Below are 25,845 nucleotides of genomic sequence, written 5' to 3'. Positions count from 1 at the left end.
TTCAAAGACCTCGGCACTGGGGAATTGGCTGTGATTGATGCATTTGTTCTTCCATTTCTGTGGCACCACAGAAAGGAGAAGAGGATGTGTATCAAGGCTGCCATTTCTCATATTTTGTCAGTCCTTGACTAGATTGAGCACACACCCTTCCCACCAAGCTTTGCAATTTTGTATGCCAGAGGGTGGGAAGGCTCTCTGACAGCGCTGGGTTTCCCTGACGGGATCCACAGATCAGCCTGCTCACATCTCTGCTCCCTCCGGAAATAGTTTGCTCGGCCACCTCCTGCCCCTGGCTGGGCATGGCTTGCTTGGTGCGCTGTTCTCCTGCAGTTTCTGTTGGGCTTCTCTTTCCTGTCAACTGTAGAAAAATTATTCTCTTTGTCTTATGTAGGAATCAGAATCTAATTTAATAGGAAAACAAACCAGTAAACATTCATCCAGCAGTTTTTTAAAAAATGTCTCCTATGTGCTAGGCACTGTCCTGATGTTGTTCTTGACATTCAGCAGTGTTGGATTGGAGCTGTCTCTGCTTTCAGATTTCACAGTCCAGTTGAAGAGACTAGAAGTAACACACATTGCAAGGTAAATGAGAAAAGACTTAAGTAACAATTCAGGTAGCATATAATTAATTGACAGAGTAATTGTTTTATATAAGGTGATGGGAGCCAGGTGTCCCTCTGATGCAGTCAGAGATCTGTGGGTCCAGGAACTGATATGCCGTGAGGCTGACCGCCACTCCTTCTGGCCACTATCATGGTGGAGGGTCCAAGGCTCTGCTGCTTGTCTCTCCCGTAGTCTGAGGATAAGAGGGTGTCTGTCACCTCTAGCCCAGTGGGTTGGAGAGGATAAGTGTTCATTGAAGTGAGCAGGAATAGCAGTCTGTCTGGTTGTTGATTTAGGGCATGTAAGTTTTGGCCAAAAATTATAGATGGTTTGTCTTTTTCCAGAGACCTCTCTCTGAGGATGTGTGACATTGGAGCTATTCACTGGCCCTAGATTTTTAGGGCAGATAATGCTCCCAGATTGGGTTTAGAAGTAGACTTAAGCCAATACTTTAACAGAGGGCTGGTTCAAGGGAATCAAGCTACCATGATCACTTGACTTCTCACCATTCCTTGTGGCATGAATGCAGGTTGGTGAGGCCGGGTGTGTGCAGAGGCAGAGTGCTAGAGACTCTGGTCACCTTCTTGAACTTTAGGGTCCCCACAGAGGCCATTTCTGAGCTGTGTAAGAAGAAAGAGGAAACCCCAGAGTTCTTTGGGCCCAAGCCTGCTGTTTTCCTGGTACAGGAAAACATTGGACTTTGGGCCATTTAATATAAACAGGAAGGACAGGGATGACCAGAAGCTTCTGGGGTCTTGTATCCCAGCCCTCAGTGAAGTAAGGCCATCAGCCTTCTCTCCACATCTCTGTTGTCAGGAAGGAGGAGGGTATGAATGAGGGTCTTTGGTCTGTTCTTGCAGGTACATGACCACAGGGCCAATTTGGTTGGGCTAGGAGAGCCCTTGTCAGCTGGACCTGCCCTCAGGCACTGCCCACTTAGGCCCCAAAGGAGTCACTGAGCCTGTTGTGACCATGAAGTTGACTCCCTGTGTGCTTGCTTTCTTTTTTTTTTTTTTTTAAGTGAGAATTCTGTCTTAATTTTAACTTATATGGAAGAGGTCATGAGGACTCCTCCAGTTTTCCCAAATGACTTGGTGTGAGTACACGAACTGCTGTAGGTAGAGCACCAAACTGACCTTGACATCAGACCCCACTTCTGACCCTATTTCTGTCCCTCTCAACCGGTGTGGGCCCCTGTGAAATGAGGGTATCATTCAGCCTTTCCAGCATGATATATGACTGCCTCCGAGTACTGACCAAGAAAGACACTGGCATCACGTTACAAGGGAAAGCCAGGCTTTCCTGTTGTCCCACATGGAACAGCAGATTTGTTTAAATTAAATTCACATCAAAAATAAATGGTAGGCATCTCCTCTGGATGTTCGTTAGGTAAGTGTTCACTGAGTTGAATGTAGCTTAGAAATGGAACTAAGCGTTCTGAGTCGATCTCAAATGTGAAACACTTTTCTGTAGGTTGGAGGACTATATATATATATATCTTTATAAATAGAAATTTATTTATTTATGGCCGCATTGGGTCTTCATTGCTGCGCGTGAGCTTTCTCTAGTTGCAGTGCGCGGGCTTCTCATTGTGGTGACTTCTCTTGTTGTGGAGCATGGGCTCTAGGTGCACGGGCTTCAGTAGTTGTGGCGCACGGGCTCAGTAGTTGTGGCTCGTGGACTCTAGAGCACAGGCTCAGTAGTTGTGGCGCACACGCTTAGTTGCTCTGTGATATGTGGGATCTTCCTGGACTAGGGCTCGAACCCGTGTCTCCTGCACTGGCAGGCAGATTCTTAACCACTTTGCCACCAGGGAAGTCCCTGGAGAACTGTATTTAAATTAATGCCTCAAAAGCATGATCCGTTCTTTCCTCCTGTAATGTGAAGCTCTGGAAGGAGCTCCTTCTTGGACCTCCCTCCCACCCCCACCCCCCCATTCCCCCTATCTAGCTTATCACAGAGTACCGAGCTGAGCTCCCTGTGCTATACCACAGGTTCCCACTAGCTGTCTGGTTTACACATGGTAGTGTACTTATGTCAAACCTAATCTCCCAATTCAACCCATCCTCTCCTTCCCCCACTGTGTCCACATATCTGTTCTTTATGCATCTCTGTTCCTGCACTGCAAATAGGTTCATCTGTACCATTTTTCTAGATTCCACATGTATGCATTAATATACAATATTTGGTTTTCTCTCTGACTTACTTCACACTGTATGACAGTCTGGGTCCATCCACGTCTCTACAAATGACCGTATTCTGTTCTTTATTATGGCTGAGTAATATTCCATTGTATATATATACCACATCTTCTCTATCCATTCATCTGTCAATGGACACTTAGGTTGTTTCCAGGTCCTAGCTATTGTAAATAGTGCTGCAATGAACATTGGGGTACATGTGTCTTTTTGAAGTATGGTTTTATCAGGGTCTTATTTTCTACTTTTGTTTGACTTTTCATTTTCTTCCACCTCAGATTTCATCCGTGTGGCTGTCCCATGAATTCCTTAAAGGAGAGGGAGGGACTCTAATGTTTTATTTCTCAATTTAGAAGTGGTTCAGAAAAATTTTAATGTACAAAGTGCCCCACCATCTTTGCCATAGTTGAATGTTTTCTTAAATCTGTCACTAAAAGGTAAGTTTCTGTGCCCAGTTCTTGGTACTTGTGTGCTTCATTAGAAAAATGCTGGGTTTGCCAATCCTTTCCCCATGGGCTCTTAAGATAACAAGGGATCATTCCTTAAGCAGCCTGACCCAGAAAATATAATCCCAAGAACACCAGTCCCTTGGGATGCCTTCCCTGACCCCCAGTCCAGATCAGGTCCCAGCTATATCTTTCATATTAACATTAATATCATCTTCATTGCATTTATCACAAGTGCAATTCTACTTGTATTCATAGGATAATTTGATTAATGGCTTTCTCTCCCACTAAACTGTAAGTTGTCTGAAAGTAGAGATCATGCCTGATGTTGTATCCTCTGAGCTTAGCACAGGGCCTGGCACACTGGTTGAATGGAAGTGTTCACAAATTCTACCTGTGCAAGCCCAGTCTGCTGGTGTGACTCAGGGAGCTGACAGGGACTTGTGACCCAGGAGAGACTGGGCTGTGGGCAGCAGTGATTCTATCTGGTGGCTATCAAACTTTCTTTTCTAAGTAGCAGAACATTCTTTGTTAAAAAAAAAAAAAGGCAGAATCCATGGATTTTGTAAAACATAAAAGTGTTGCTTTTTCTGGGGCTGCTTCTCTTCCCTGCTGTTTGAAATCATTGGTCTAGTCCCACACCTCTAAAGGGAAACAGCGATGTTGTCCCAGAGCTGTGAACCTGTGGTGCGTTACTAAGGAACAAAGAGGTGGTTTGGGGCAGCTTCTTAGGGCACTTTACTCCTAGGTCGTCTGGGGAGCATGAGCTGGAGAGAGGCTTGCAGTCTGGAACTTGTTCAGCCTCCAGAAGATCTGAGCTAATGGCACTCAGCATCCATGCTTTCCCCATTCCCTGGAGACAAAAGTGGTTTTCAGCTTCTCTAATATCTCCTTGATTTCCTAACAGGAAAGCTAGATAAACTTAAATAAACATGTCTTTGAAGGCAACACCACTCTTCCTAAAGGTACAGGACCTGTGCAGTTGGCCTGCAGGAGCCTGGTTTAACTCAAGATGGCCTTTAGCTCCCACACTAGTAATACTACTGGGTCCCAAGTTCAAAAGCTCTCTTACTGTTCAGGCTCAAGAAGGAAGGCCTCTTCCCCTTCCCTGACCTCTCGTGGCATGAAGTAAATATTACTTACTCTAGTTTTATCACCACCAAACTCTCAGCAGCCACAGGAGTCCTTTTCCTCCCAGCCCACCTCCTCTCCTCCCCACATTGCAGTGTCCACCCCAACCCCTGCTGTGCATAGTTGTAGCAGGAAACCTCTGGGTTGGCCAGAGCTGCAGCCAAGTGGCCAAATTCTCACCCAGTACTGTGATTCTCCTGTCCCTAATCCTAAAATCCCACAAGTGTGGGGAAGCATTGGAGACCCTCCAAGAGCAGATAGTGATAGCAGTTAGGGGCTACTATCCTTGTAGGGCCCCGCTCCAGCTCTGGACCCCTGTGCAAGGACCTCTCCCCTTGCCTTGGCCCCCTGCCCTTTCCACACTGCTCCCCGCCTTGGGCATGTAACGCTTGGCTAGCCGTTCTCCTGTTGTCCTGCCAGTACCTGTTGTAAAGCTTTCATTACTGTTTAGAGGAGAGCAGGAGATTTCAAGAGTTTTGTAAAGTGAAGAGATTGAGTTGGGTCATAGGCTACACATGTGTTCCTCCTTGCCGCAGCACTGAGCTTTGTAACACTGGGAGTTCATGCCCGAGAATCCCATATGTGCAGATGGCAAATGCTCTGTGGGGTTCTTGAGGGCCAGGGTGGCAAGGGAGAGGGTAGGAAGTGAGGGGAGCTTGGAAGGATTGGCCAAAGGCACCAGATTATCTCTTGTGGGCTTTGTCAGGATGTGAGCTTCCGAAGGACTGGTCTGGGCCTAACTCTATGAGAGGCCTGATAAACAGCACATAGAATAAGAAAACTCATCTATGTTCATGTTGATCTTTAAACTTCTTTTTAAAAATTAAATTTTCAAAATATTGAACATTGATATTATTGGCCTGGAAATGTAGCTTCTGTGTGAGTCTTAAAATCTGAGTCACAGTGGACCCTTTTTTTCCTGTATTTATGACATCTGCCGGGTCTCTCTCATGGTGATGGTTATAAAATGTACCGGGGACAAAGCTGTGCTGGGCTGAGCACTTTACATATACTGCCTTCATTTGACTTACTGTTCTACCCTGCATGGTAGATGTGACTCTCCTTTTACAGTGTAGTAAACCAAAGCCCAGAGAGGTTTAGAAATGTCCCAGGTCATGCAGCAACCAACCGAGAGAACCAGAATTTGAATCCCAGAGTGGCTCCAAAGCTCGAGTTTGGCACCAATAAATGGCCCTTTCTGAGCAGTCAGCTGTCCTGGGGCCTCATTGTTTCTGTTGCAAGGTGGCCAGACAAGTTCCCCTCCTGAGCCTGTGTGAACAGAATCCTTCAGAAGAAGCTACACCCAGGGACTTCCCTGGTGGTCCAGTGGGTGGGACTCTGCGCTCGCATCGTGGGGGGCCCAGGTTCAATCCTTGGTTAGGGAACTAGATCCTGCATGCCGCAACTAAGAGTTCACATGCTGCGACTAAGAATTCCGCATGCTGCAACTAAAAGAAAAGATCCCGCAGGCCACAGCGAGGATCCTGTGTGTGCAACTGGGACCCAGCGCAGCCTAAATTAATAAATAAATATTTTTTATTTATTAAAATAAAAAATTAAATAAAAATGTAAAAAAGAAGCCGGACTTCCCTGGTGGTGCAGTGGTAAAGAATCCGCCTGCCAATGCAGAGGACATGGGTTTGAGCCCCGGTCCCGGAGGATCCCACATGCCGCGGAGCAACTAAGCCTGTGTGCCACAACTACTGAGCCTGCGCTCTAGAGCCCACAAGCCACAACTACTGATGCCTGTGCGCCTAGAGCCCGTGCTCCGCAACAAGAGAAGCCACCACAATGAGAAGCCCACACACCGCAACGAAGAGTAGCCCCTGCTCGCTGCAACTGGAGAAAGCCCACGCGTGGCAACAAAGACCCAATGCAGCCAAAAATAAATAAATAAATAAAATAAATGTATTTTAAAAAAAAAAAAAAGACTGAGGGAGACCAGTTAAGTTACCATTGCAATAATCCAGGCAAAAAAGTGTGGTGACTTGGATGAGGAAGGTGGCACTGGTGGTAGTGGGAACTGGTGAGATCCTGGATGTAGTTTGAAAGCTAAGCCAACAGGATTTACTGATGATTGAAAGTGGGATGGATGTGAGTGACATCCGTGATTTTGGCTTGAGAAACGGGGAGAAATGAATCGCCATTGACTGAGATGGAGAAAACTCAGGGAAGGGAGTATCGAGCTCAGTTTGGGATTCCAACCCCAAACCTACCCCACCACCTTGAATGTCTTTGTGAGTGATGCTACCAATTATCTATCCAATTTCCTACATTTCTTATCGACCCTGTGTAAACCCTCCAACCTGTTTCCTGGTGTGCACTCAGGACTTTAGGAATCCCAGCCCTTTCCTCAGTGCCTTTGCACATGCAGTTTCCTGCCTGGGTGTCCTTTCCCCCTTATGCTCCTTGGAACATCTGCTTCCTTAAAGATCACCCTGGCGGCACTCCCCCATGAAGTCTTCCCTTATTCTGCCATCTGTACCAGACCCTTGAGCTTGTTCCCTCAAGAAGCCCATGACTTCTTGGGTGAATTGAGGTCGTGGAATTTGAGTTGCACCCCAAGGGCAGTGTCTGTGGAATGAGTAATGGAATAACTGGATGTCTTCACCCTTCCCTAGCTTGCTGTACCCCAAAACCTGTGTGTGTCCAGTCCATACGACCTCTTGGGCTTTGTAAGTTTTCTGTTGAAGATACTAGCATAAGACTTTCTTCTGCTTGAACCATCCCAAGGTCACAGGAATACTCCAGGAGTTGGTGTCTTTTGGCTGTTCGTACCCTCATGAGCTTTCATCTCATGATGTGGAGGAGTGTTGATCCCTTCCTTTTCCTTGTGTGGGAGCTGCTCAGTCCTCTTGGTCTCTCTCTTCAGGGCTTTGTCTAGCTTTATTTTGCTCTCTGGGTGCATTCCAGCTGCGATGTACTCAGAACAGGCATGAGACAGAAAGGATGTTTTCTCTCCCTTTCCCCTCCTACTGGAGCCAAGGATTTTCGGGCCTTATGACTACACTAACTTGTTGAACCAGTGTGTTCAGAGGACAATCTGCGAGGAATCTTAGAGCCCTTTCTGCAGTTACAACTGAGAGTGCCAAGCTCATCCCCTAGAATATAGATTTGATTTTCTTACCCTAAGCTGATGATCTAATAAATGCATAAAGGTACATAAGCATGTCCAAGAAGCATGTCCACCTCTCCAGCCCACTTGTATTAGGCAGTGTTCTCGAGATAAACAGAACCAGGAGGATGTATATTGAGAGAGGGAGGTAGAGATTTATTTTCTAAAAACTGATTCATGCTATTGTAGGAGCTGACAGATCTGAAATCTACAGAGCAAATCTGAATTCCAGCAAGAGGTGATGTTGCAGACTTGAGTCTGAAGGCAGTCTGGAGGCAGAATTCCTTCCTCTTTAGGGAACTTCAGTCTTTTTTCTCAAGGCCTTTATCTGATGAGTTGAGGCCTACCCACATTATGGAGGGTAATCTGCTCTACTCAAAGTCTACTGGTTTAAATGTTAATCAGATCTAAAGATATCTTCCCAGCAGTGTCTAGACTAGTATTCGATGGGCACTATAACCTAACCAAGTTGACACATAAAATTAACCTTGTACCACCTCTCTACCTCCCACTCCTGGTTTGCACCTCCTGCCTCTACTCCTTTCATTTTTCCTTTAAGAACTTGCTTCTCTTTCTCGGGCCCATAACTCTTTCTCTAGTCCCAGTCACTGGGTACTGTTTTCATCCAAGCTGATCACCTTTCCTCTTGTCCCAGGTCACCACCTGGTCTCAGGCAGCTTTCCTGAGTCACCTGCCTTCCAGAAATGGGTTTTCTTTTCCCAGTGTAAACCCCTTGGAACTTTGAGATTTCCTGCTGTGTTTTATTCTCAGGCATTGGGAAGAATGTGGTTTGTGAGAAGGCAGCAACCTCGGTGGATGCCTTCCGGATGGTGACAGCCTCGCGCTACTACCCGCAGCTGATGAGCCTGGTGGGGAACGTGCTGCGCTTCCTGCCTGCCTTCGTGCGCATGAAGCAGCTGATTGCCGAGCACTACGTGGGTGCAGTGATGATCTGTGATGCCCGCGTCTACTCGGGCAGCCTGCTCAGCCCCAACTACGGCTGGATCTGTGATGAGCTCATGGGCGGTGGGGGCCTACACACCATGGGCACCTACATTGTGGACCTGCTGACCCACCTGACTGGCCAGAAAGCCGAGAAGGTACATGGGCTGCTCAAGACCTTTGTGAGGCAGAATGCAGCCATCCGTGGCATCCGGCATGTCACCAGCGATGACTTCTGTTTCTTCCAGATGCTCATGGGCGGGGGTGTGTGCGGCACAGTAACACTCAACTTCAACATGCCAGGCGCCTTCGTGCACGAGGTCATGGTGGTGGGCTCTGCGGGACGCCTTGTTGCCCGGGGAGCTGACCTCTACGGGCAGAAGAACTCTGCCACACAAGAGGAGCTGCTGCTGAGGGACTCGCTGGCTGTGGGCACGGGGCTCCCCGAGCAGGGGCCCCAGGATGTCCCGCTGCTTTACCTGAAGGGCATGGTCTACATGGTGCAGGCCCTGCGCCAGTCCTTCCAGGGGCAGGGTGACCGCCGCACGTGGGACCATACCCCCGTCTCCATGGCCGCCTCATTCGAGGATGGGCTCTACATGCAGAGCGTGGTGGATGCCATCAAACGGTCGAGCCGATCCGGGGAGTGGGAGGCTGTGGAGGTGCTGACGGAGGAGCCCGACGCCAACCAGAACCTGTGCGAGGCGCTCCAGCGGAATAACCTGTGAGCCTGCACGTGGGCTCCCTGCCACGGGGCAAAGGGTGAGGGAGGAGCTGTGATGGGAGGGCTTGGTTATAGCACAGTGTCTTTCATTTGATAGGTCAACTTGGGCAGAGTTGAATTCGGGTGAATCCGAAGGTGGCCCCAGGAGAACGCCCCCTCCAGTGCTCATTTACTCCTCAGACTGGTGAGGCGGTGCCGTTCCTATTGCCATGGCTGAGAGGGCCGGCACACTGCACAGGGCGGAGCTGCCCCCAGTGTGTGAGCAGTTCCAGCAAAGGCTTGACTTGGGGGCTTCATCAGCCTATTTGTGGTCTTAACTGGATGAGAAAGCACAGCAGGGAGCCAGCTTGGCTTGATTCCTCAGGCCTGAGGAGAAATGACAAGAGGCCTTGTTTCCATGCCCGTCCTGGGCTGGGGCATCTCAGGAATGGTGAGGGCAGGAAGTCATCCCTCAGGGATCTGCACCTGCCCTCGCTCCCATGTGACCAAGCCCTTCCGGCCTCCAGGCTGCCCCTTCCCTGGCAGGGAGGAGGGGTTCTGTAGTAGATGAGCTCTCAGGGGCTGTTGACCTAGGGCAGAGGGCCCCTGAGTTGGCAGAGAGGAGACAAGGGAGAGCTCTGGGACATCTGATAAATGTTAATAAATCAGAAAGTCTGACACTGTGACATGTGGTTGTTGGTTGTTTGTTTGGTAGATTGGGTTTCTTTAATAATGAAAGGCTTGTTGATTGTTGTAGATTTGTTTCTGTTTTTCTCTTTCCTCATGGCTCCATGGCAGCCCTGACCTGCTCTGGATCCTTCACTATCTAGCGGGACACACAGGCTCCTACCACTGTCTGCCCTCATCTCCTGGCTTATTCCTTGCAGCTGAATCCCATCGGAGCCCTCCAAGAAGTCTTTCCTCAGCAGACAGGACTTAAGACTTCAGGGGGCCAATCAGGCTTGATGTTTAAGGGGAGATAGTGGGAGAGTTTGAGGTCTCTCTGGGCTGGAGGTCAGGAAGGATTCTGTTCTTGAAACCAAGGGGTTGGCTCCAGAGGAGCCCTGGGAGAGGAGGGGTGAGGAGTGGCCCCAGGGAGGCTAGACGGGGTGAACTGGAGGAAGGCGCTGCCCCTCGGAAGCATTGTAGCCGGGGTGTAGCCAAGCACTGCCTGGCCTAGCCAGCCAGTCTCCAGCTCTACTTTTACTAACCTGTTGTCCCCACAGGAAGAGGCTTTTAACCCTGTCAGTCAGAGGCAGGTGGGGCAGGACGGTGGGAAAGGACACATCTACTCCTTTGTTTCCTCTGCCAGAATTAAGTCTGGACCAAACTTTCCCCTTCTCTAATCTTCCCTCTTTCTGGCCTGCTGTGGACTCCTCACCAGAAAGAGAAAGGCTCAGAGAGGGCTCCCTCTTCCTCCTGGCACCCTTTATAGGAGTCACCAGGCCTATTTTCCTGTATTGTCCTGGTTTCAGACCTTGTCTTTGTGAGATAAAATAACAGTGGCTAGTGTTGGGGTGTACTTATTGCATGTTGGGGCCCCTGGGATAGATGGTTCACGTGTATTATTCTATTTAATATCCAAACCACTCTACGAGGTACTACTATTAATATTCCCGTTATTCAGAGCAGAGAGGGGCAAAGTTACTTGCCTCCTGTAAGTTATAAGTGACAGAGCTAGGAGCCTGGTCACGGTCCTCTTACTACAGAGCCTGACCCTGAACTATTCCTTCCTTAGTGCCTGTGGCATCTCAGACTCTTGAGTGCCCAGGCATTGCCCCTCCCCGCTCGGGTCCTCATCCAGGTTACATTCCTCTCTACAGGAGGAATCTCAGCCTGGCCTGAACTAGTATGTGGACTGTAGAAAGAACCCCACCAGGCAGGATGCTGGTAGAGGTGAAGGAGGAGAAGCTGCTCCCTTCCTCCCGGCTCAGCTCCAGGTCATCCTTCTGTGTGTTAACAGGATGTTGAGATCCCCCCCTAAATTTGGGTATTGACCAAGAAAGCACATGCATCTATTGCATCCGACTCAGATGCTCTTACTTAAGAAAGGGCCACGTTATTGACCCACAGTGGCACTTAGGTTTTATAGGACTGCAACAAAACCTCTGGTTTACAAAGATGGATTCCGGCCAAGTCCTGGGGCCGACTGTACATGGGCTTAGGGCAGAGCTACTCTTGAGGACCCAGGTCCTCTGTTGGTACTCTGCAGAACCTAGGTCCATGGCCATCCCTCAGACATCTTTACCATCTTGTATCTCTTGGATTGGTGTGGGGGAGGAGAGGTACCATGAAGTGGCCCAGATGCCTGTTGCCAAGGAAGCCAGCAGGGTTCTGGTTCCCAGAGGTGACAGTCAACTGGTTCCAGGCTTGTCCTGCAGCTCCCCCTCCTGGAGGAAGTCAGCATCACCTTCCAGGACCTGTTTCCCAAATCTCAGGATCTTTCTTGGGTCAAAATAAAGTTTTTCCAAGCCAATGAAAAGGCAGTTAGCTTTTCCTCTCTGTTCCAGCAAGCAGAAGAGAACTTCCAGAATACCTTTTGCTTATTTTCCAACCCCCAACCAAATCTAGGCCTCGCACTCACCCAGACAATGGCAGCAGCCTCCTCACCTCCCTATCCCCAGTCTTTCCCTTCCTTATTCGGCCCTTCACGCTGATGCCCGAGCAACCTCTCCAAAACGTCAGGCCAATATCCCTCGTTGCCTACACCCAGCCTGGTCTGATAGCCAGGCCTCTGCTTCAGCCATGCTAAATGGCCCTCCTACGTGGGGCTAACACCTTCCACACTAGTGAGGCTTCATCCCTGGCATATCCTCTGATTGGAAGGCCACCCAACTCTCTCCTTCAGGAAGCAGCTGGAGAGCTGCCTCTTCACTCCTGCAGGCCAAGTGGCAGTCACCCCCACTACCTGTGGCGCCACAGCTTCGGTCCTCAGCCCTTCCGTTATCACGTCTCCCTGAATTATGCTGCCTCCGCATTGCACACTTAGAGTGAGCTTCTAGGAGTGGTAGCGGTGTCTTGTTCCTTTCTGGGGCTACTGTCACCCACCCTGCTTAGACAAGCCTGACAAGTGAATAAGCCCTCAGGAAACAGACTGATTCTTCTGTGGTTACTGAGTATTTCCTACGTCACCTGTGAAGAGATAGGAACAGATCTTCCTTATCAGTGCTGGCCTGGCCGACACCTCCAGCCCTGGAGACCACACAGAGAAGGGAGATGCTCAGCCTTCTTGGGTCAGGCCTTAGCCAGAGAGCCTCCAGGTTCAGAGATCTTCAGGGCTCAGGAAAGGGCAGGCCCTCCCTGGGCCCCAGGGTGTGGTCTCATGCAAGGCCACTCCTTTGCAGGCCTCTGCTTCCTCAGCCATAAAATCAGGAGATCAAACTCAGTTATCTTGAAGAGCCCTCTACCTCTAAAATTCTTGGAGGATTCGTGCTCATCCCTATGGACAGCATTTCAGTCTGCATGGTCCCTGTAGAAGTATCTCCTAGCTCAGTCAAGTCACTGCCCAGGGAGAAGTGTGGGCAAAAAAATAAATGTCCTGACCCCATGGCTTGCCCTGAGGCCTTGTCATGGGGCCAGTGAGCATCCAAGTGACCCTTAAAAGAGGGAACAGCCTGGGATTATGCCCATTTTCTTCCTACTTCCTCCACCTGGGCCTGCCCACCCCCTCCCTTCCTGGATGGCCAGGCCATTATTACAGGGGCCCCCCATATGGTCCTGGACTTTGGATGGCCTTAGCCTTTCAGATCCTAACCTGTCCCTCTCTGCAGCTTCCTTGGCTCCCCACCTTGGTCTCCTTATCTTGGTGCCTTTCATGGGGCCCCTCTGTTAGGTGGATGCGGTGCAATGACACATGCCCTTGGGGAGTTCACAGTCTAGTCCCCGAAATAGTTCTATAACCCACAGTGATAGTAACGTGTAGATGCTACAGTGCAGGGCAGTACAGCACTGGGTGCTGCCTGGCTCAGCAGGAAGCAAGGCGCCGTGAGTCTTCAAGGGCACATGTATACTAGCCAGGTTGAGGGTGAAGAAATAAAGGCATTTTAGGCAGGGGAAGCCCCACAGGCAGAGAGGGAAGGTAAGAAAAGGTGTAGTTGGTCAGGGAATTACAGGAAGCCACTAAAAAGTTTTAAGGTAGCTGGGGTAAAAGGGGCAGGGTGCTAGAGGGGTAGCAACACCATCAGGGGTTCAGGAGTGTGTAGCAGAATCATTGGGTGGGTTGGTGGGGCAAGGGCCCACCGGCAGGGAGACTAGTGAGCTCTCAACTGGAGATGACAGTGTCCCAGGCAAGGGTGCTGATGGGTGTCCGAGAGATTCTCTGTCTGAGAGGGTAGATTCACCTGCCTTCATGCCTGATTAGCTGGCAGGAGTCAATGAGTAAAGAATAGGATGGGGTCTGAGGTGCTATCAGGATTTTGGCTTGAACAATTGTGTAGATGAGAAACAGGAAGAAAAGCAGGTTGGAGGGAGGAGAAATCCATTTAATCTGGAATTCCCTGTGTTTACGATGTCTGAGGGACATGCAAGAGGACCAGGAGGCAGCAGGATAGGGGCTTTCCAAAATGGCCAGCACTGGCCCCCTCTTCCCAGAGACCCCTGAGGATGAGGCACCGCAGTCATCCAGTGGCTCAGCCACAGGGGTCCAAAGAGAACATTCACCTCTACCACCACCCCTTGCCTGCCAGAAAAAGGCACCAGTTCCTCTGTCACCAGGGGCCACTCTGGGGGCAAAGTCTGGTCCAGCTGTGAGAGCTGCCCCTCCTGGGACAGGCAAATGAACTCGGCCACCTCAGAAGGATTCCAAGTGTTGGCCCCCTCAAGGTCAGATCAACGCAGGCCCCTTCCCTGGGAGACGGAGCAAGGCCAAGCACCTGCTTCCCATGACCTGACAGTTCTTTTCCTTTCTCTTCCCCAAGTTCTTCCTTACCAACCGCCTTTCCATCCCCACTGTTATCTTGTCTGATCTTCAGGTTCATCTGAGGAGGTTTTAAATGCACAGAACCAGGCCCCGCCCCTGCAGATTCTGATTCATTTAGGTCTGGGGTAGTGCCCAGGAATCTATATTTCTGTCAAGTTCTTGGGCAATCCAGTTCACTGTACTGGGGAATCCTCCACCCTTCTTCCCAGCCTCTCCCTCTTCAGGCATCTTATTTGGGGGATCACAGTCTGAGAAAAGGAAAAACGTTTATTTTTAGCAAACCCAAGGTCCCAAGTAGGGGTAGGGGCAGAATCCCCTCTTCCACCTGAGTGCCTAGGGCCATAGACTGCTGCTCTGGTTCAGGCTTGGGAGAAGGGGAGCCCCCAGTGGGGCAGGACAGTCACTTGTACTGAGGAGAGGGTGGGGGTACAAGTGGGGCAGCGCAGACACTTAGCATCTTGTTGGTGTCCACCTGAGTTGACTTGAGCATCTCAGCCTTGAGGCAACCGCTGACGCCCAGGCTGGGCAAACCCCCAGGCTCCTCGCCAGCTTCCTCTCCCAGGGGAACCAGAGTGTAGGTGGGGGTCATGAACATATTGGGGCAGGGCAAAGTGAGGCCCGAGCGCAGCTCACCTGCCGTGGGCAGCAAGGCCTACAGTTGTTCCACACCTGTCTCCTTGGGGATGAGGGCCAGCTCCGACTCAGGCTTCACCTCAGCCTCGGCCTCCCTGTCCCCCTCCCGTGCCTGGTTCAGCTCAGGGTTGCAATAGTTGATGTACTGGTACAGGGGCCGCAGGCGCTGGGCCTTTCCTGCAAGGACCCGGGGCAGGGCAGGTGCTGGAGCGCCAAGCTGTGCCATGTCAGGGGTCCAGCAGGCGGGGGATAAAGGGAAGGCCCGGGGAATGCCACTCACGCTCCAGTCCTAAGGTCTCTGAGGGCGCAGACACTGTGCTGGCCACCACAGGGAGCACTGGGGTTCCCACACTCTTGCGCTTCTTGGCTTTTTTGTGCTGTTTGGCAGACGGCGAGGGCTCACTCTGGCTACTCTCCCGCTCCTCCCTCTGCAGCGGCATCCCCTGTGGCAGCTCAGCTTCAGCCCTAGGATGGGCTTGGTGGCTAGGTTCTGGGAGGCTAGGGGACAAGAAGGCCTGAGGAGCCAGCCTCCAGCCTTGGCTCCTGTGCCCTGTCCTAGGGAATAGCCCTGTCTGCCTACCACCCCAGGCCCAGATTCTTGTCCCTTTCCTGGTGAGTGAGGCCCGGGGCTGGACAGGGGCCAAGAGCTCATGAGTTCAGCCCCTTACAAGGCTTTGAGACTCCCTCTCTGGATGTTCCCTACATCAGAGCTCTTGAGGGACAGAAGAGGGGAGGAGTGATGGTGGTGGCAGGGGATAAGTATGTACACTGCAGGAATGCCCGATTTAGGAATCCTACGGAATCCACCCCCATTCCACCTCCCCAGCCCTTCAGCTTCTTCCCTCTGAAAGCCCCCTCACTTGACCGGCTTCCTCTTCAGACCATGACTGGTCCTCACAATGGAAGCCATAGGCCTGGGGCCTCTCTCCTCTAGTGCCTGCACCTCTGGCTTGTGCCTCTCTTCCTCCAGCTTGAGTCTTTCCTCCTGGATCTTTGGCTCTGAGACTGGCCCTGTTGGACACTTGTCTTCACCCTGGGTTTGGCAGGCTTCATGGGCTGGCACTAGGCACTGGTCTCCCATAACTGGACACTAGAGGTGACACATAGGTAACTGGTCACCATGGCCAGGCAAAGGATACAGGGATCAGCCATTAGATACCAAATACGGATGAAGGGCACCAGTCCATGCCCCTCCCAGGCTGTGGAGCCTGTCCTGGCAGTTAGGGGGTCATTGCACAGAAGCTGGTCTCCTAAAGCTCTGTGGCCAAGTGTTTGAAGGCTAGACAGCCAATTGGTCACCTCAGAATTCTGCGCATGGCCACCAGGCACCACCGTAAGCTGTGACTGCCCCAATGCTGTTCCCTCTTGGGCCCCTGGCCGCTTCTCAGCCCCTGCTGAGGCCATGGCTGCGGAGGATCAGCGCATCCTCGACGGTTGCTTGGGGGACGTGGGGGGTGGGAGGTGGAGGGCGGACCCTAGACTGGTAGACCGTGAGCTGACCCCGGAGAAGGGCCGGGTTGCGAAGGGCAACTGGCAGCCGGTCTGGCCCCACCCTCAGCTGAAACTACAAACCCCAGAAGGCTTTGCGCCAGGGGGCATTGGCCCCTGACCTCAGGGACGGAAACCATTGTTACCTGGCAACAGCAAAGAGGTCGGGTGGCGGCAGTGGGCGGTGAAACTGCTCGGGTGAGTACCCTGCCCGGGTGAGGGGCTGCCAGCGGGGCAGGGAAGTGGGCTGAGAGCGGAGGTGGCGAGCGCAGGCCAGGGTCGGGAGGCGGGGCGAGGGCCAGGAACGCAGGGAAGGCGGCACAGCTGGGGTCAGGGTCCAGGGAGGAGGTACTGGGCTGAGGAAGGGGGTTCGGGGCCGGAGATGCGTAGCCCGGCAGGCCTCGGTGCATTGTTGCAGAAGGACGGCGGCGGCATGTGCGAGGGTCCGTCCCGCATCTCGGGGCCCATCCCCCCAGACCCTACGCTCTGTCCTGACTACTACCGGCGGCCGGCCTCGGGTGAGTTGTGGGGTGCCTCACCCTGGCGAAGCCAGAGCAAGGGTCAGGCCCAGCTCCACCATTGAACTCTGCGCTCCGCCCCGTCTGGCCTCTCAGCCCAAGGGCGCCTTGAGGGAAGCACGCTGAAGTTGGGCCTGCTGACTCCGGACCCCGACCTAGACGCCATCCCTCCCCGCGGCCCCCGCATCGGTCCCGGAGCCCGAGAAATCCTGGAGCGTGGCCGGCGCGGCGTGGGTGGCGTGCTGCTGCAGCTCGGGGGTATTTCCCTAGGCCCAGGGGCCTCTCCCAAGAGTAAGTTCTGGACAGAAGGGACGAGGCGAGTCTGAAGTCAAAGCTGAGATCAAAAGCAGCTGCTTCTCCTTCCCTGAGGAAGGCTTAGGCTTTACCTCTCTGACTGTTAGTTTCCCCGACTATAAAAGTCCTCTCTTCTTCCTCGCAGGAGAGGACTAGATGAGATATCCCCCAGAAAACCCATAGCTCAGCTTCATTAATTCATGCATCAATGAAAGGTTGTTTCTTGAGTGTCTCCTGTGTGCCAGGCCCTATAGGTGCTAGGAAAACAAGGTTGGAGAAGAGCATCATCGAATCAAGATGAGAGACAATAAACAAGTGAACTGGTGAATATGATATGCAAGATGATTAATGGTATACTTTGCAATAAAAAATGTAGAAAATCATCAGGAATAGAAGAAGATAATTACTGTGTGAGGAAGGGAACAAGTTGACGAGGTGGACTTAGATGGAGATGTCAGGGAGATCTTTCTGTGGGAGGCAGGGTGTGGGCCTGTGTGTTCACTGTTGTGAGTTGGATTGCATGGGCTGTATGTAGGGCAGAGCCTGGCAACATCTTTTCCCCAGGGAAGGACCCTAAAGACCATGAGAAGGAGAACCTGAGGCGGATCAGGGAGATCCAGAGGCGCTTCCGTGAGCAGGAGCACAGCCGGGAGCAGGACCAGTCGAGGCCCCTGAAGGCTCTCTGGCGCTCACCCAAGTATGACAAAGTAAAGTCCCACGTCAAGGCCCAGCTGCAGGTACCTGCCTCAGGCAGCCAGAAGTATTGCCCATCTTTTTGACAGTTATACTCTGATCTGAGTTATGAGGAGGGTGGAAAACCACAGGGAACTAAGGTAACAGGGGACTAAGAGATAGCTGGTTCTGCTGCAGAGTGGGGCTGGGGGGCTTTCTCAGAAGTGATGATGGCTGGGTGATTCTGAGGGGCAAGTAGGAATTAGGCCAGGGGAGGATGGAGGAGAACATTCTATAGAGATGGAACCTCACGGATAGAAGTCCTAAGACCAGAGGGAGTGTGGGCAGTGGGGATGCTGTGTTCAATTCACTGTGAGGGAAGAAGAGCGTGAGGTTAGGCCAAGAAGTCACCTGTACCCACATCATAAAGGGCCACATAATCCACTTCTTACCTTTATTTCTAAGGACAATGGGAAGGGCAGGGGCAGGGGTATGTATGGTGGTAGGATTCTATCTGGGTAGATAGTGGCACCACTTCTCTATCCACAGGTCTGAGACGGAGAGGCAGGATTGAGAGAAAAGACAATAAGGTCATATGTGGATGTGTTGAATCAGGAGCATTTATGGGACTCGCAGGGAGTGGGAATATGTCCAGCAAGCAGGTGGAGAATCAGATGTGGATGTCAGGAGTGAGACCCAGGAGTTATTGAGGATCTGGCAGAGGACGATGAGACCAGGGAAGTGACCCTGGATTTGAGGGCTTGGAGACCAGCTGTTGGTGACCTTGGTGGGGACAGAGCCAGAAATCTTGGCTAGGAAGGAAAGAAAAAAGAAATGGCAGCTTCCCTGGTGGCACAGTGGTTGAGAGTCCGCCTGCTGATGCAGGGGACACGGGTTCATGCCCTGGTCCGGGAAGATCCCACATGCTGTGGAGTGGCTGGGCCCATGAGCCATGGCCGCTGAGCCTGTGGTCCAGAGCCTGTGCTCCACAGTGGGAGAAGCCACAACAGTGAGAGTCCCACGTACTGCAAAAAAAAAAAAAAAAAAAGAAATGGTGGCTGAAGCCAGGACTGAGATAGAAGGAGGGGTATTTGTTTTCTTAAAGATGTGAGAAACACACATGTTTAAATGCTGATGAGGAGAAGTCCTCCTTCATGACGAAGGAGGCCAATTCCAGAGGACTGGTGATAGAGAAAGATCCTGAAAGGCAGGAAGGGCAGAGTCTTGGTCTTATGGCTTGAGACCCTGACCTCAGCCTGACTGATCCCTCTGCTATACCTTGGCCTACAGGAGCCCAGCCCTGCCTCTGGGACAGAGCCTGCCCACTTCCTGAGGGCACATTCCCGTTGCGGCCCTGGGTTCCCACCACCCCGTGTCCCCAGTCCCCAGCTAACCCCACCAGGTCCCAATGCTAAGGTGAGAGGATGTGTGAGGGCTGGGAGGTAGGGCAGGGATCCTGGGGAGGTTCAGGGGCACGACACAGTGCTACCTCATCATGCTTGCCATGTCCTGCAGGGCCCAGGCCCAAGTGTGGACTTCATTACCCACAATGCTCGCACTGCCAAGAGGGCCCCCCGGCGTCATTCTCGCTCGCTGCAAGTCCTGGCACAGGTGCTGGAGCAGCAACGGCAGGCCCAGGAGCACTACAACGCCACACAGAAGGGTCACGTTCCCCATTAGTAGGTCCTACTGCCCAACACCCAGGGTAAGGGATGCTTATGGTGGGTGGGAGCCAACATCTGCCCTGGGATTATCAATCCTGAGTCTGTTGCATCGCAGCTTGTTGGAGCGGAGGGATCTGTGGCGGCAGGAGGCTGAGGCCCGTCAGCACAGCCAGCTGGACCCAGCCATGCCGCCTGGCCACACCTGCATGCCTGAGAACCAGCGGCTGGAGACACTGAGCAATCTGCTCCAGAGTGAGTATGTGGCCAAAGGAAGCTGGATGGGGAACCCACTGGGGACCATGCACCCCTGCCCAGCACTTACTGTTCCTGGGGCCCCTGTAGGCCAGAGCCAGCTGCTGTGTGAGCTGGTGCTATTGCCTGCTGGGGCGGATTCACTGAGAGCCCAGAGCCATCGTGCTGAGCTGGACCGGAAACTGATGCAGGTGGAGGAGGCCATCAAGATCTTTTCCCGCCCCAAGGTCTTTGTGAAGATGGATGCCTGAGCCCTTTTATGGGGATAGAGTCAGGGGTCTCACTGAGGATCGCTACATGGTTATAAAGGGCAGGACTGGTCCCCATCATAGAGTGGAGTTCGAAGACAGGAGCAGTGGGTGGGCAGTATCCCCAGAGCACTCTTCCCAGTCACTGGTGGCTGTGGAAGGGCCATCCCAGCCTCTTAACCCCTTTGTCAAAATTAAACCTTTTGTACACAGTGGGGTTTGTTTCCACAAGAGCTTTTCTTACCCTAGAAATGCCAAGTCTGGTGTCCTTCCTGCTGCTTGACTACAGGAAGGTTTCTCTGCTGCCCTTATCACTCCTCCACTTCTGCCTCATGTCCAGGCCAGAAGGCAAGATTGTGGGATCAAGGAGGAGGCTAGGGCTGGGAAACAGAAGGACCATAACTGCATTTGTAGAAAACCTTTAATGTTCCCCAGACTGAGAGGACCCCATGAGCAAGCTAAAAAACCCCACTGGGGAGGTCCCTGCCATGTCCCAGCAGCCGGGAAGGGCAAGGGGTTGCATCTTTGCCTGTCAGAGGCTGAAGCCACTACCATCTCCTTGAATGCTACTCTCCCAGCCAGAGCTGGCCTGCTCCTGATCATCCAGGGAGGGCAGAGAGCTGCGGGTATCAGGAAGTAGGTGGCTTGGGCGCAGGTCCCAGCATGGAGGCCCCTGAGACAGCCCATTGGAACAGGGAGGTTCGCGGTTCTCAATGATCAAATCACTGCTGTCATCGTCGCTATCAGGCTCAGCAGGCCCAGGCCCAGCAGAAGGAGGCCCTGTCAGACGCCCAGATGCCCCACGCACCACATTATTGCGCTGATTGGCTGGCTTGACAGTGACAATGAGGTTGTGGCTGTTGGCGACCATCATGTCTGTTACTTGGTCCAAGGTCTTCCCAGCTACCTCAATGCCATTGACCTCGAGGATCTCATCACTGACTGCCAGCAGCCCTGTACTCTCAGCCAGGCCCCCTCGTACCAGGCGGGAGATGAAGATGCCTGGAACCCGTTCCAGGCCCTGGGGAGCTACGCGCACACTCATGCCATCTCGGATGTAGAAACCCAGGGGGCGGTCGGAACCATGCTTATGCAGCCGCACCCGTCGGTGGGTCTCAGGCAGTAGGTCCACATCTATGACTGAAGAAACCTGGCGGAAATCTTGTGGCAGGCTGATTAGCAGGGGTGGCCGCGTGCGCAGGGATGCCACTGGCCGAAGTAGGAGCCCTTTCTTGCGCCGCTGCAGAGAGTTGGAGGCAAAGGCCAGGCCACTGGAATCAGCTTCTGCTGCAGGAGAGGGGGACGCTGAGATCAGAGACCCTGCTTTCCCATTTGGGCCCTTTTCCATCAGGCCAAGGCCTGAGGAAGGGGGCACTGTAGCTACTTCCTGCCACTTGGAGGTCAGGCCAAGGGCAGGGACTGCAGAGGGTGAAGCCTGGGCACACTGGGCATGGACTAACCCTTCTAGACTTGCCCTGTCACCCTACCCCACAGAGGCTGCCCACTGTACCCCATCCTCCTCACCCCGCTTCTGCACTAGCAGGCGCAGCGGAGGGGGCCCACTGGCCAGGGCCCGGCGCAGGCTGTCGTCGTTGGTGAGGGGCAGTAGGTTGCCGTGAGCATCCGTATAGCCAAGCAGCACGTCCAGGCCCGGGATCTGGTGTACCGCACGCAGCAACCGAGAGAACTCTTGGAAGCCGCTCACCGAAGCGCGGGGTAGCGCGAAGCGTCGGAACTCGGCATCAAACTGGAGGCCGGGGTGGGGGGGCGGGGAGGGGTTAGGATGGAGTCCGTGCCCTTTCTCACCACGGGTCCAAAGGTGGCAGGGGTGAGAAAGACGGGGGGGGGGGGCTTCACAACAGCTGCAGCCTTGCACCCAGTACAAGGGACGCTGTCCAAGGTCTTCTCCCCGCCCTCAGGTACCCAGGCCACAGAGGGACTCTTGAGGCCGGCAGTAGAAGGAAGGAGGATGGATGGGGGAAAGCGAGAAGAAAAGCCGGAGAATGGGACGTGGAGGATGGAGGAGAGAAAAAGGTGGTGGGGACCAAGGAGTCAGGAAGGGGAGAATGAGGGAATTGCAAGCGCCTAGGGCCGAGGCCGGAGCCGGGGCTGGAGGGGCCCTTACTTTGCTCTTCACCTCGACGATGCTGTCGGGACTGCGTGCCGGAGTCCTCTGCGGCCTGGCCATGGTGGGGCCAGGCGGGCCGGGGATGATGCCCCAGGCGGACCGCCGAGGCGCAGGTGCACAGCCCGGCCGGCCCGCGCCGCCCCGCCCCTGGCGGTAGCACTCGCCCCGCCCTCCTGTCCGGACCGTGACGTCAAGAGGGCAGCGACGGGGAGTTGAACGCGGAGTCCACGTTTCCTAGGAAACGGAGATAAGGGTGGGAGAATCTTTGCGTCCTTCTACGTCATTACGCTACGGTCCCCGCGTCCCGGGAATCTGGGGGAGGGGCTTGGCCAATCCGAGGGGGGAGAGAGAGAAGTATTTGTTGAATGCTGTGTACCTTTTTGTAATTTATCATGTTAATCATTTTTAAAATTAATTTTTTTTGGCTGTGTTGGGTCTTTGTTGCTGGGCGCGGGTTTTTTTCTAGTTGCCGCAAGCGGGGGCTACTCTTTCGTCGCAGTGGGCAGGCTTCCCATTGCGGTGGCTTCTCTTGTTGTGGAGCACGGGCTCCAGTGGTTGTGGCACGCGGGCTCAGTATTTGTGGCTCACGGGCTCAGTTGCTCAGCGGCATGTAGGATCGCGGACCAGGGTTCGAACCCATGTCCCCTGCATTGACAGGCGGATTCTTAACCACTGCGCCACCAGCGAAGCGTGAATGCTATGTACTTTTATTTCCACTGGCCTAACAAGACTGCGCATTTTGTAGATGAGGAAACTGAGTCACAACAAATAATTGCTGAACTCCTTGGGGTCACAGGCGTTGAAGTGGCTTTGAGCCACCCACTCGGACCACCCTTGGCTGCAGCCTCAGGCCCCAGATCCCTCCCACTCCATCGGAGCCAGCCCTTGGCCCCTTCCTGCCCAGTGCCACAGGAGTCTTGAAGAACGGCGCAAACGCCCGGCCGCTGCTTGGAGAGATGCTCGGGTAAGAGTAAGCAGGACAGCATACAGTTGAACCAACACGGGTCTGCAAACAACTTCCCGAATAGGACGCGCTCGTGCGCACGCGCGGGCACGCTCATGGGCGGGACTTCGACCTCAGGTCCCGCCCATCCGCCGTACGTTTCCTCTTCCGAGGAGAGGCGGGGCCGCAGCGCCCGCGGGAAACGCGGTCCCGGTTTGCTCGGCTGGCAACCGCGGCGGGAATGGCAGGCTTGGGGAGTCTGGTCCTGCGGCCTTGGATTCGAGAGCTGGTTCTAGGGTCAGAGGCACTCTCAAGCCCGCGGGCGGGGCAGCTGCTCAAGGTGAGTCCCCACCCCCTTCTCAGGGCCCGGAGACCAGTGCTGGGCCCCGTGCGGTGGGTTTGACGCAGGTCGTCGCCGTCAGGTACTGCAGGAGGCCGAGGCCCCGGGCCCGTCCCGCGCTCCCGACACGTCTGAAGGGGCCACGCTACTTGTGTCCGACGGGACCCACAGTATTCGATGCTTGGTGACGCGGGAGGCTCTGAACGCCTCGGACTGGTGAGAGAGGCTCCGCGGAGCCTGGGAAGATTGGAATCCGGTGGGAGAGCACGAGCCTTGAGCCCGAAGTGGGCGGGTTTCAGGCGGGCGGGCCCCAGGCGGGCGGGGCAGTGTTCAGGCCAGCGCGTTAGTGAGGATCGCGCTCGCTGCAGGGAGGAGAAGGAGTTCGGCTTTCGAGGGGCAGAAGGCCGGCTGCTGCTACTGCAAAACTGCGGGGTCCGCGTCCAAGTCGCCGAGGCAGGCGCGGTGAGTGTTGAGGCTGGCTTCGGTGGGTTACTGGGCCCGACTTCCTGACAACTCCTGAAACCCGGTCCCTGAACTCACTCCTCCAGCACGCGGAGTTCTACCTCCAGGTGGACCGCTTCAGCCTGCTGCCCACGGAGCAGCCCCGGGAACGGGTGACTGGTTGGTAAGTGATGCCTCTATCCTCCAACTGTACTCCCCACCCAGGCCTGGCTGGCGTTGGCATAGGCCTTGGGCTCCTAGTTATATTGACTGCCTCCTACTTCTCCTTCCCAGCAACCAGGACCCCGATGTGCGGAAAAAGCTCTATGATTGCTTGGAGTGAGTTTGGGGTTGGGCTCTTGGGTCAGGTGTGGTTCGGTCAGGGAATGGAAAATCTGTGTTATCAGATAGGCTTCAGGATTTTTTCTCAGGCTTGTTCCCTCTTTCTCTAGGGAGCACCTTTCAGAGTCCACCTCCCCCAGTGCAGGTACTTATAGGGGTTGGCCAGTTGCCCATACTCCCTGTAGAGTGATCTCTCCAGCCATCAGCCCCCTGCTTCCTTAATAAGCTCTTCTCCCCCCCCCCCCGCCCCACCCCGTTCCTCTTCTTTGAGCTTCAGCCTATCCCCGGGTCCTCTGTCCCTAGGCCTTTCACTGTCCCAACTTCTGGATGAGGTAGAGGAGGACCAGGAGCATCGGGGGGCGCTAGTGAGCCTGGCTGAGAGCTGTCTGATGCTGGCAGGCCCTTGCACAGCACCCCCCCTCACCCGCTGGGCGGCCTCACGCTGCAGAGCCACGGTCAGTCTGGGGCTTCTCTTGGGAAATGTCGGAGTGGGGAGTTGGGTAAGGGCCAAACTGAATGTTCTCATCCAACAGGGAGAAGCTGTGTACTCTGTCCCCAGCCTATGGCTGCACATCTCTGAGAATGACCAGCAAATCCTGAGCTCTCTGGGCCCAGGTCAGAGGGCACAGGGTAAGGAGGACTGGAGAGGTCAAGAGGGGAGTGCCTGCATGCCCAGTGCCCCCCGTGCTGATAAGCCTCCCCTGACCACCAGGCCCTGAGCTACCCCCACCACACCCGGCTCTACAGGACCTATCTCTGACTCTCATCTCCTCTCCTCCTTCCTCACCCAGTTCCTCGGGTAAGCTGGTGCTCAAGCCCCATGTTCTTGGTGCTGTTTATCAGTTAGATGCCTGGGCTACACAGGATGCTGTGAAAGGGTGCACAGCTGGGTGGGGAGGTGAACACAGTTCCTGCAGGCCTATGTTCACAGGTCATTCAGCTAGTCTGAGCTGAGAGGTCTGTGCCCATGGTGAGTACCCTTCCTCCTCAGGAACCCCTGCCCTACCCAGCCACATGCTGTCAGAGGAAAGTGGTGCCAGTATCAGCCTTCTACCTGCCTTGCCCTTGGCTGCTGCAGACCCAGCGCAGAAGGGCAGCTCCCAGCCCCTGTCAGCCATCTGCTCAGCCCATGGCCCCCTGCCCCCCAGTTCCCCACACCCCAGCCATGTACCCAACTCCCCACCCCTGAGCTGCACCCCAAGTCTGTCACCCCTTGGCCATGTCCCCAGTCTACACCAAGCCCCTGTAACCATGGCCCAGAGACCTAGTCTGGAGTTCAAGGAGCTAGGGTTACCCCCTAAGACTCGGCAGCACTCTCCAAGGACAAGAACCACCAAGGAAGCCCTGGAGTCCAGCTCTGTCCGGGTGAGCATAGCACCCCTTACAACTGGAGAGTAGAATGGGGCTGGGCTGGGGGTAGCCTTGGATGAGGTTAGGGGCCTTTTTGGCCCCTCTCCAGACACAATACCCGCCCCCTTCAGGACCCCGCAAAGAGGCATCGTGACGGTTCTGCCTTCCAATATGAGTACGAGCCACCCTGCCCCTCCCTGTGTGCCCAGGTCCAAGCTGCCAGGTGAGTGCCTGGGGGCGCCCCCCCTCTCTTGGTTACCCGTCCCAGTCTCCATTGGCCTACAACCATGGTTCTCTTCCCAGGCTCCCTCCCCAGCTTGTGGCCTGGGCCTTGCACTTTCTGATGGAACCACAGCCAGAGGCTGAACTAACCCAGGTGTGAGGGGTCGTAAGCACGTGGGAGGATGCGTGCACGGGTCTGTGCCTGGGGGTGGATAAACAGGGCTTCACACCAGCTTCCTTTAAGTTTTTTAATA

General features: G+C 53.9%; 5 protein-coding genes across 9 annotated transcripts in view; 3 read left to right on the top strand and 2 right to left on the bottom strand.

Moving 5' to 3' along the window:
- GFOD2 (Gfo/Idh/MocA-like oxidoreductase domain containing 2) overlaps window positions 1-9,820 on the top strand; it is a 37,597-nt gene extending 27,777 nt beyond the window's left edge. For both annotated transcript variants that reach the window (XM_065898836.1, XM_065898837.1), the window contains one exon: window positions 8,265-9,820. In XM_065898836.1, the coding sequence (XP_065754908.1) occupies window positions 8,265-9,163 (899 nt within the window). In that variant the 3' untranslated portion in view covers window positions 9,164-9,820. The remainder of the gene's footprint in view (window positions 1-8,264) is intronic.
- A 4,636-nt stretch (window positions 9,821-14,456) lies between these two features.
- On the bottom strand, window positions 14,457-16,093 carry C20H16orf86 (chromosome 20 C16orf86 homolog). The gene is given in 4 exon segments (XM_065898611.1): window positions 14,457-14,866; window positions 14,970-15,217; window positions 15,550-15,779; window positions 15,989-16,093. Coding segments are annotated over 4 exon segments (993 nt in total).
- A 509-nt stretch (window positions 16,094-16,602) lies between these two features.
- On the top strand, window positions 16,603-20,038 carry ENKD1 (enkurin domain containing 1). Its single transcript, XM_065898610.1, has 7 exons — window positions 16,603-16,695; window positions 16,792-16,986; window positions 17,554-17,726; window positions 18,952-19,077; window positions 19,177-19,340; window positions 19,441-19,577; window positions 19,668-20,038. Exons 1-7 carry the CDS (start codon window positions 16,611-16,613, stop codon window positions 19,826-19,828), a joined length of 1,041 nt encoding a protein of 346 aa, XP_065754682.1. The 5' UTR covers window positions 16,603-16,610; the 3' UTR covers window positions 19,829-20,038.
- Window positions 20,039-20,228: 190 nt separating this feature from the next.
- PARD6A (par-6 family cell polarity regulator alpha) lies at window positions 20,229-22,952 on the bottom strand. Of its 2 annotated transcripts, XM_065898608.1 has the most exons (4): window positions 22,659-22,952; window positions 21,951-22,329; window positions 21,350-21,572; window positions 20,229-21,112 (listed from the first exon to the last, which is right to left on the bottom strand). In XM_065898608.1, exons 2-4 carry the CDS (start codon window positions 22,011-22,013, stop codon window positions 20,358-20,360), a joined length of 1,041 nt encoding a protein of 346 aa, XP_065754680.1. In that variant the 5' UTR covers window positions 22,014-22,329; window positions 22,659-22,952; the 3' UTR covers window positions 20,229-20,357. The 2 variants fall into 2 exon arrangements, with proteins under 2 accessions (XP_065754680.1, XP_065754681.1); XM_065898609.1 differs by lacking the exon at window positions 22,659-22,952 and having other exon boundaries at window positions 20,358-21,109; window positions 21,951-22,013.
- A 122-nt stretch (window positions 22,953-23,074) lies between these two features.
- On the top strand, window positions 23,075-25,821 carry ACD (ACD shelterin complex subunit and telomerase recruitment factor). 3 transcript variants are annotated; one of them, XM_065899135.1, is made up of 12 exons: window positions 23,075-23,236; window positions 23,319-23,452; window positions 23,605-23,698; window positions 23,785-23,861; window positions 23,972-24,016; window positions 24,130-24,164; window positions 24,323-24,474; window positions 24,553-24,649; window positions 24,732-24,818; window positions 25,011-25,384; window positions 25,501-25,592; window positions 25,673-25,821. In XM_065899135.1, the coding sequence occupies exons 1-12, from the start codon at window positions 23,138-23,140 to the stop codon at window positions 25,749-25,751; spliced, it is 1,365 nt and encodes a 454-aa protein (XP_065755207.1). In that variant the 5' UTR covers window positions 23,075-23,137; the 3' UTR covers window positions 25,752-25,821. The 3 variants fall into 3 exon arrangements, with proteins under 3 accessions (XP_065755207.1, XP_065755208.1, XP_065755206.1); XM_065899136.1 differs by having other exon boundaries at window positions 23,123-23,236; window positions 23,328-23,452; XM_065899134.1 differs by lacking the exon at window positions 24,732-24,818 and having other exon boundaries at window positions 23,138-23,236.
- The last annotated feature ends 24 nt before the right edge of the window (window positions 25,822-25,845 follow it).

Source organism: Phocoena phocoena, chromosome 20 (genome assembly GCF_963924675.1).
Source record: "Phocoena phocoena chromosome 20, mPhoPho1.1, whole genome shotgun sequence".
NCBI lineage: Eukaryota > Metazoa > Chordata > Mammalia > Artiodactyla > Phocoenidae > Phocoena > Phocoena phocoena.
This window is presented reverse-complemented; position numbering and strand designations above follow the sequence as displayed.

Coding starts and splice junctions, on each gene's coding strand:
- PARD6A (XM_065898608.1), bottom strand. CDS start 22,013: ATGGCCAGGCCGCAGAGGACTCCGGCACGCAGTCCCGACAGCATCGTC. Junction 21,573..21,950: donor TCGTCGAGGTGAAGAGCAAA/GTAAGGGCCCCT, acceptor CCCGGCCTCCAG/TTTGATGCCGAGTTCCGACG. Junction 21,113..21,349: donor CCTGCTAGTGCAGAAGCGGG/GTGAGGAGGATG, acceptor CCTCTCCTGCAG/CAGAAGCTGATTCCAGTGGC.
- ENKD1 (XM_065898610.1), top strand. CDS start 16,611: ATGTGCGAGGGTCCGTCCCGCATCTCGGGGCCCATCCCCCCAGACCCT. Junction 19,341..19,440: donor AAGGGTCACGTTCCCCATTA/GTAGGTCCTACT, acceptor GTTGCATCGCAG/CTTGTTGGAGCGGAGGGATC. Junction 19,578..19,667: donor ACTGAGCAATCTGCTCCAGA/GTGAGTATGTGG, acceptor GGGCCCCTGTAG/GCCAGAGCCAGCTGCTGTGT.
- ACD (XM_065899135.1), top strand. CDS start 23,138: ATGGCAGGCTTGGGGAGTCTGGTCCTGCGGCCTTGGATTCGAGAGCTG. Junction 23,453..23,604: donor GCTCTGAACGCCTCGGACTG/GTGAGAGAGGCT, acceptor CGCTCGCTGCAG/GGAGGAGAAGGAGTTCGGCT. Junction 24,650..24,731: donor CCCAGGTCAGAGGGCACAGG/GTAAGGAGGACT, acceptor CCTGACCACCAG/GCCCTGAGCTACCCCCACCA.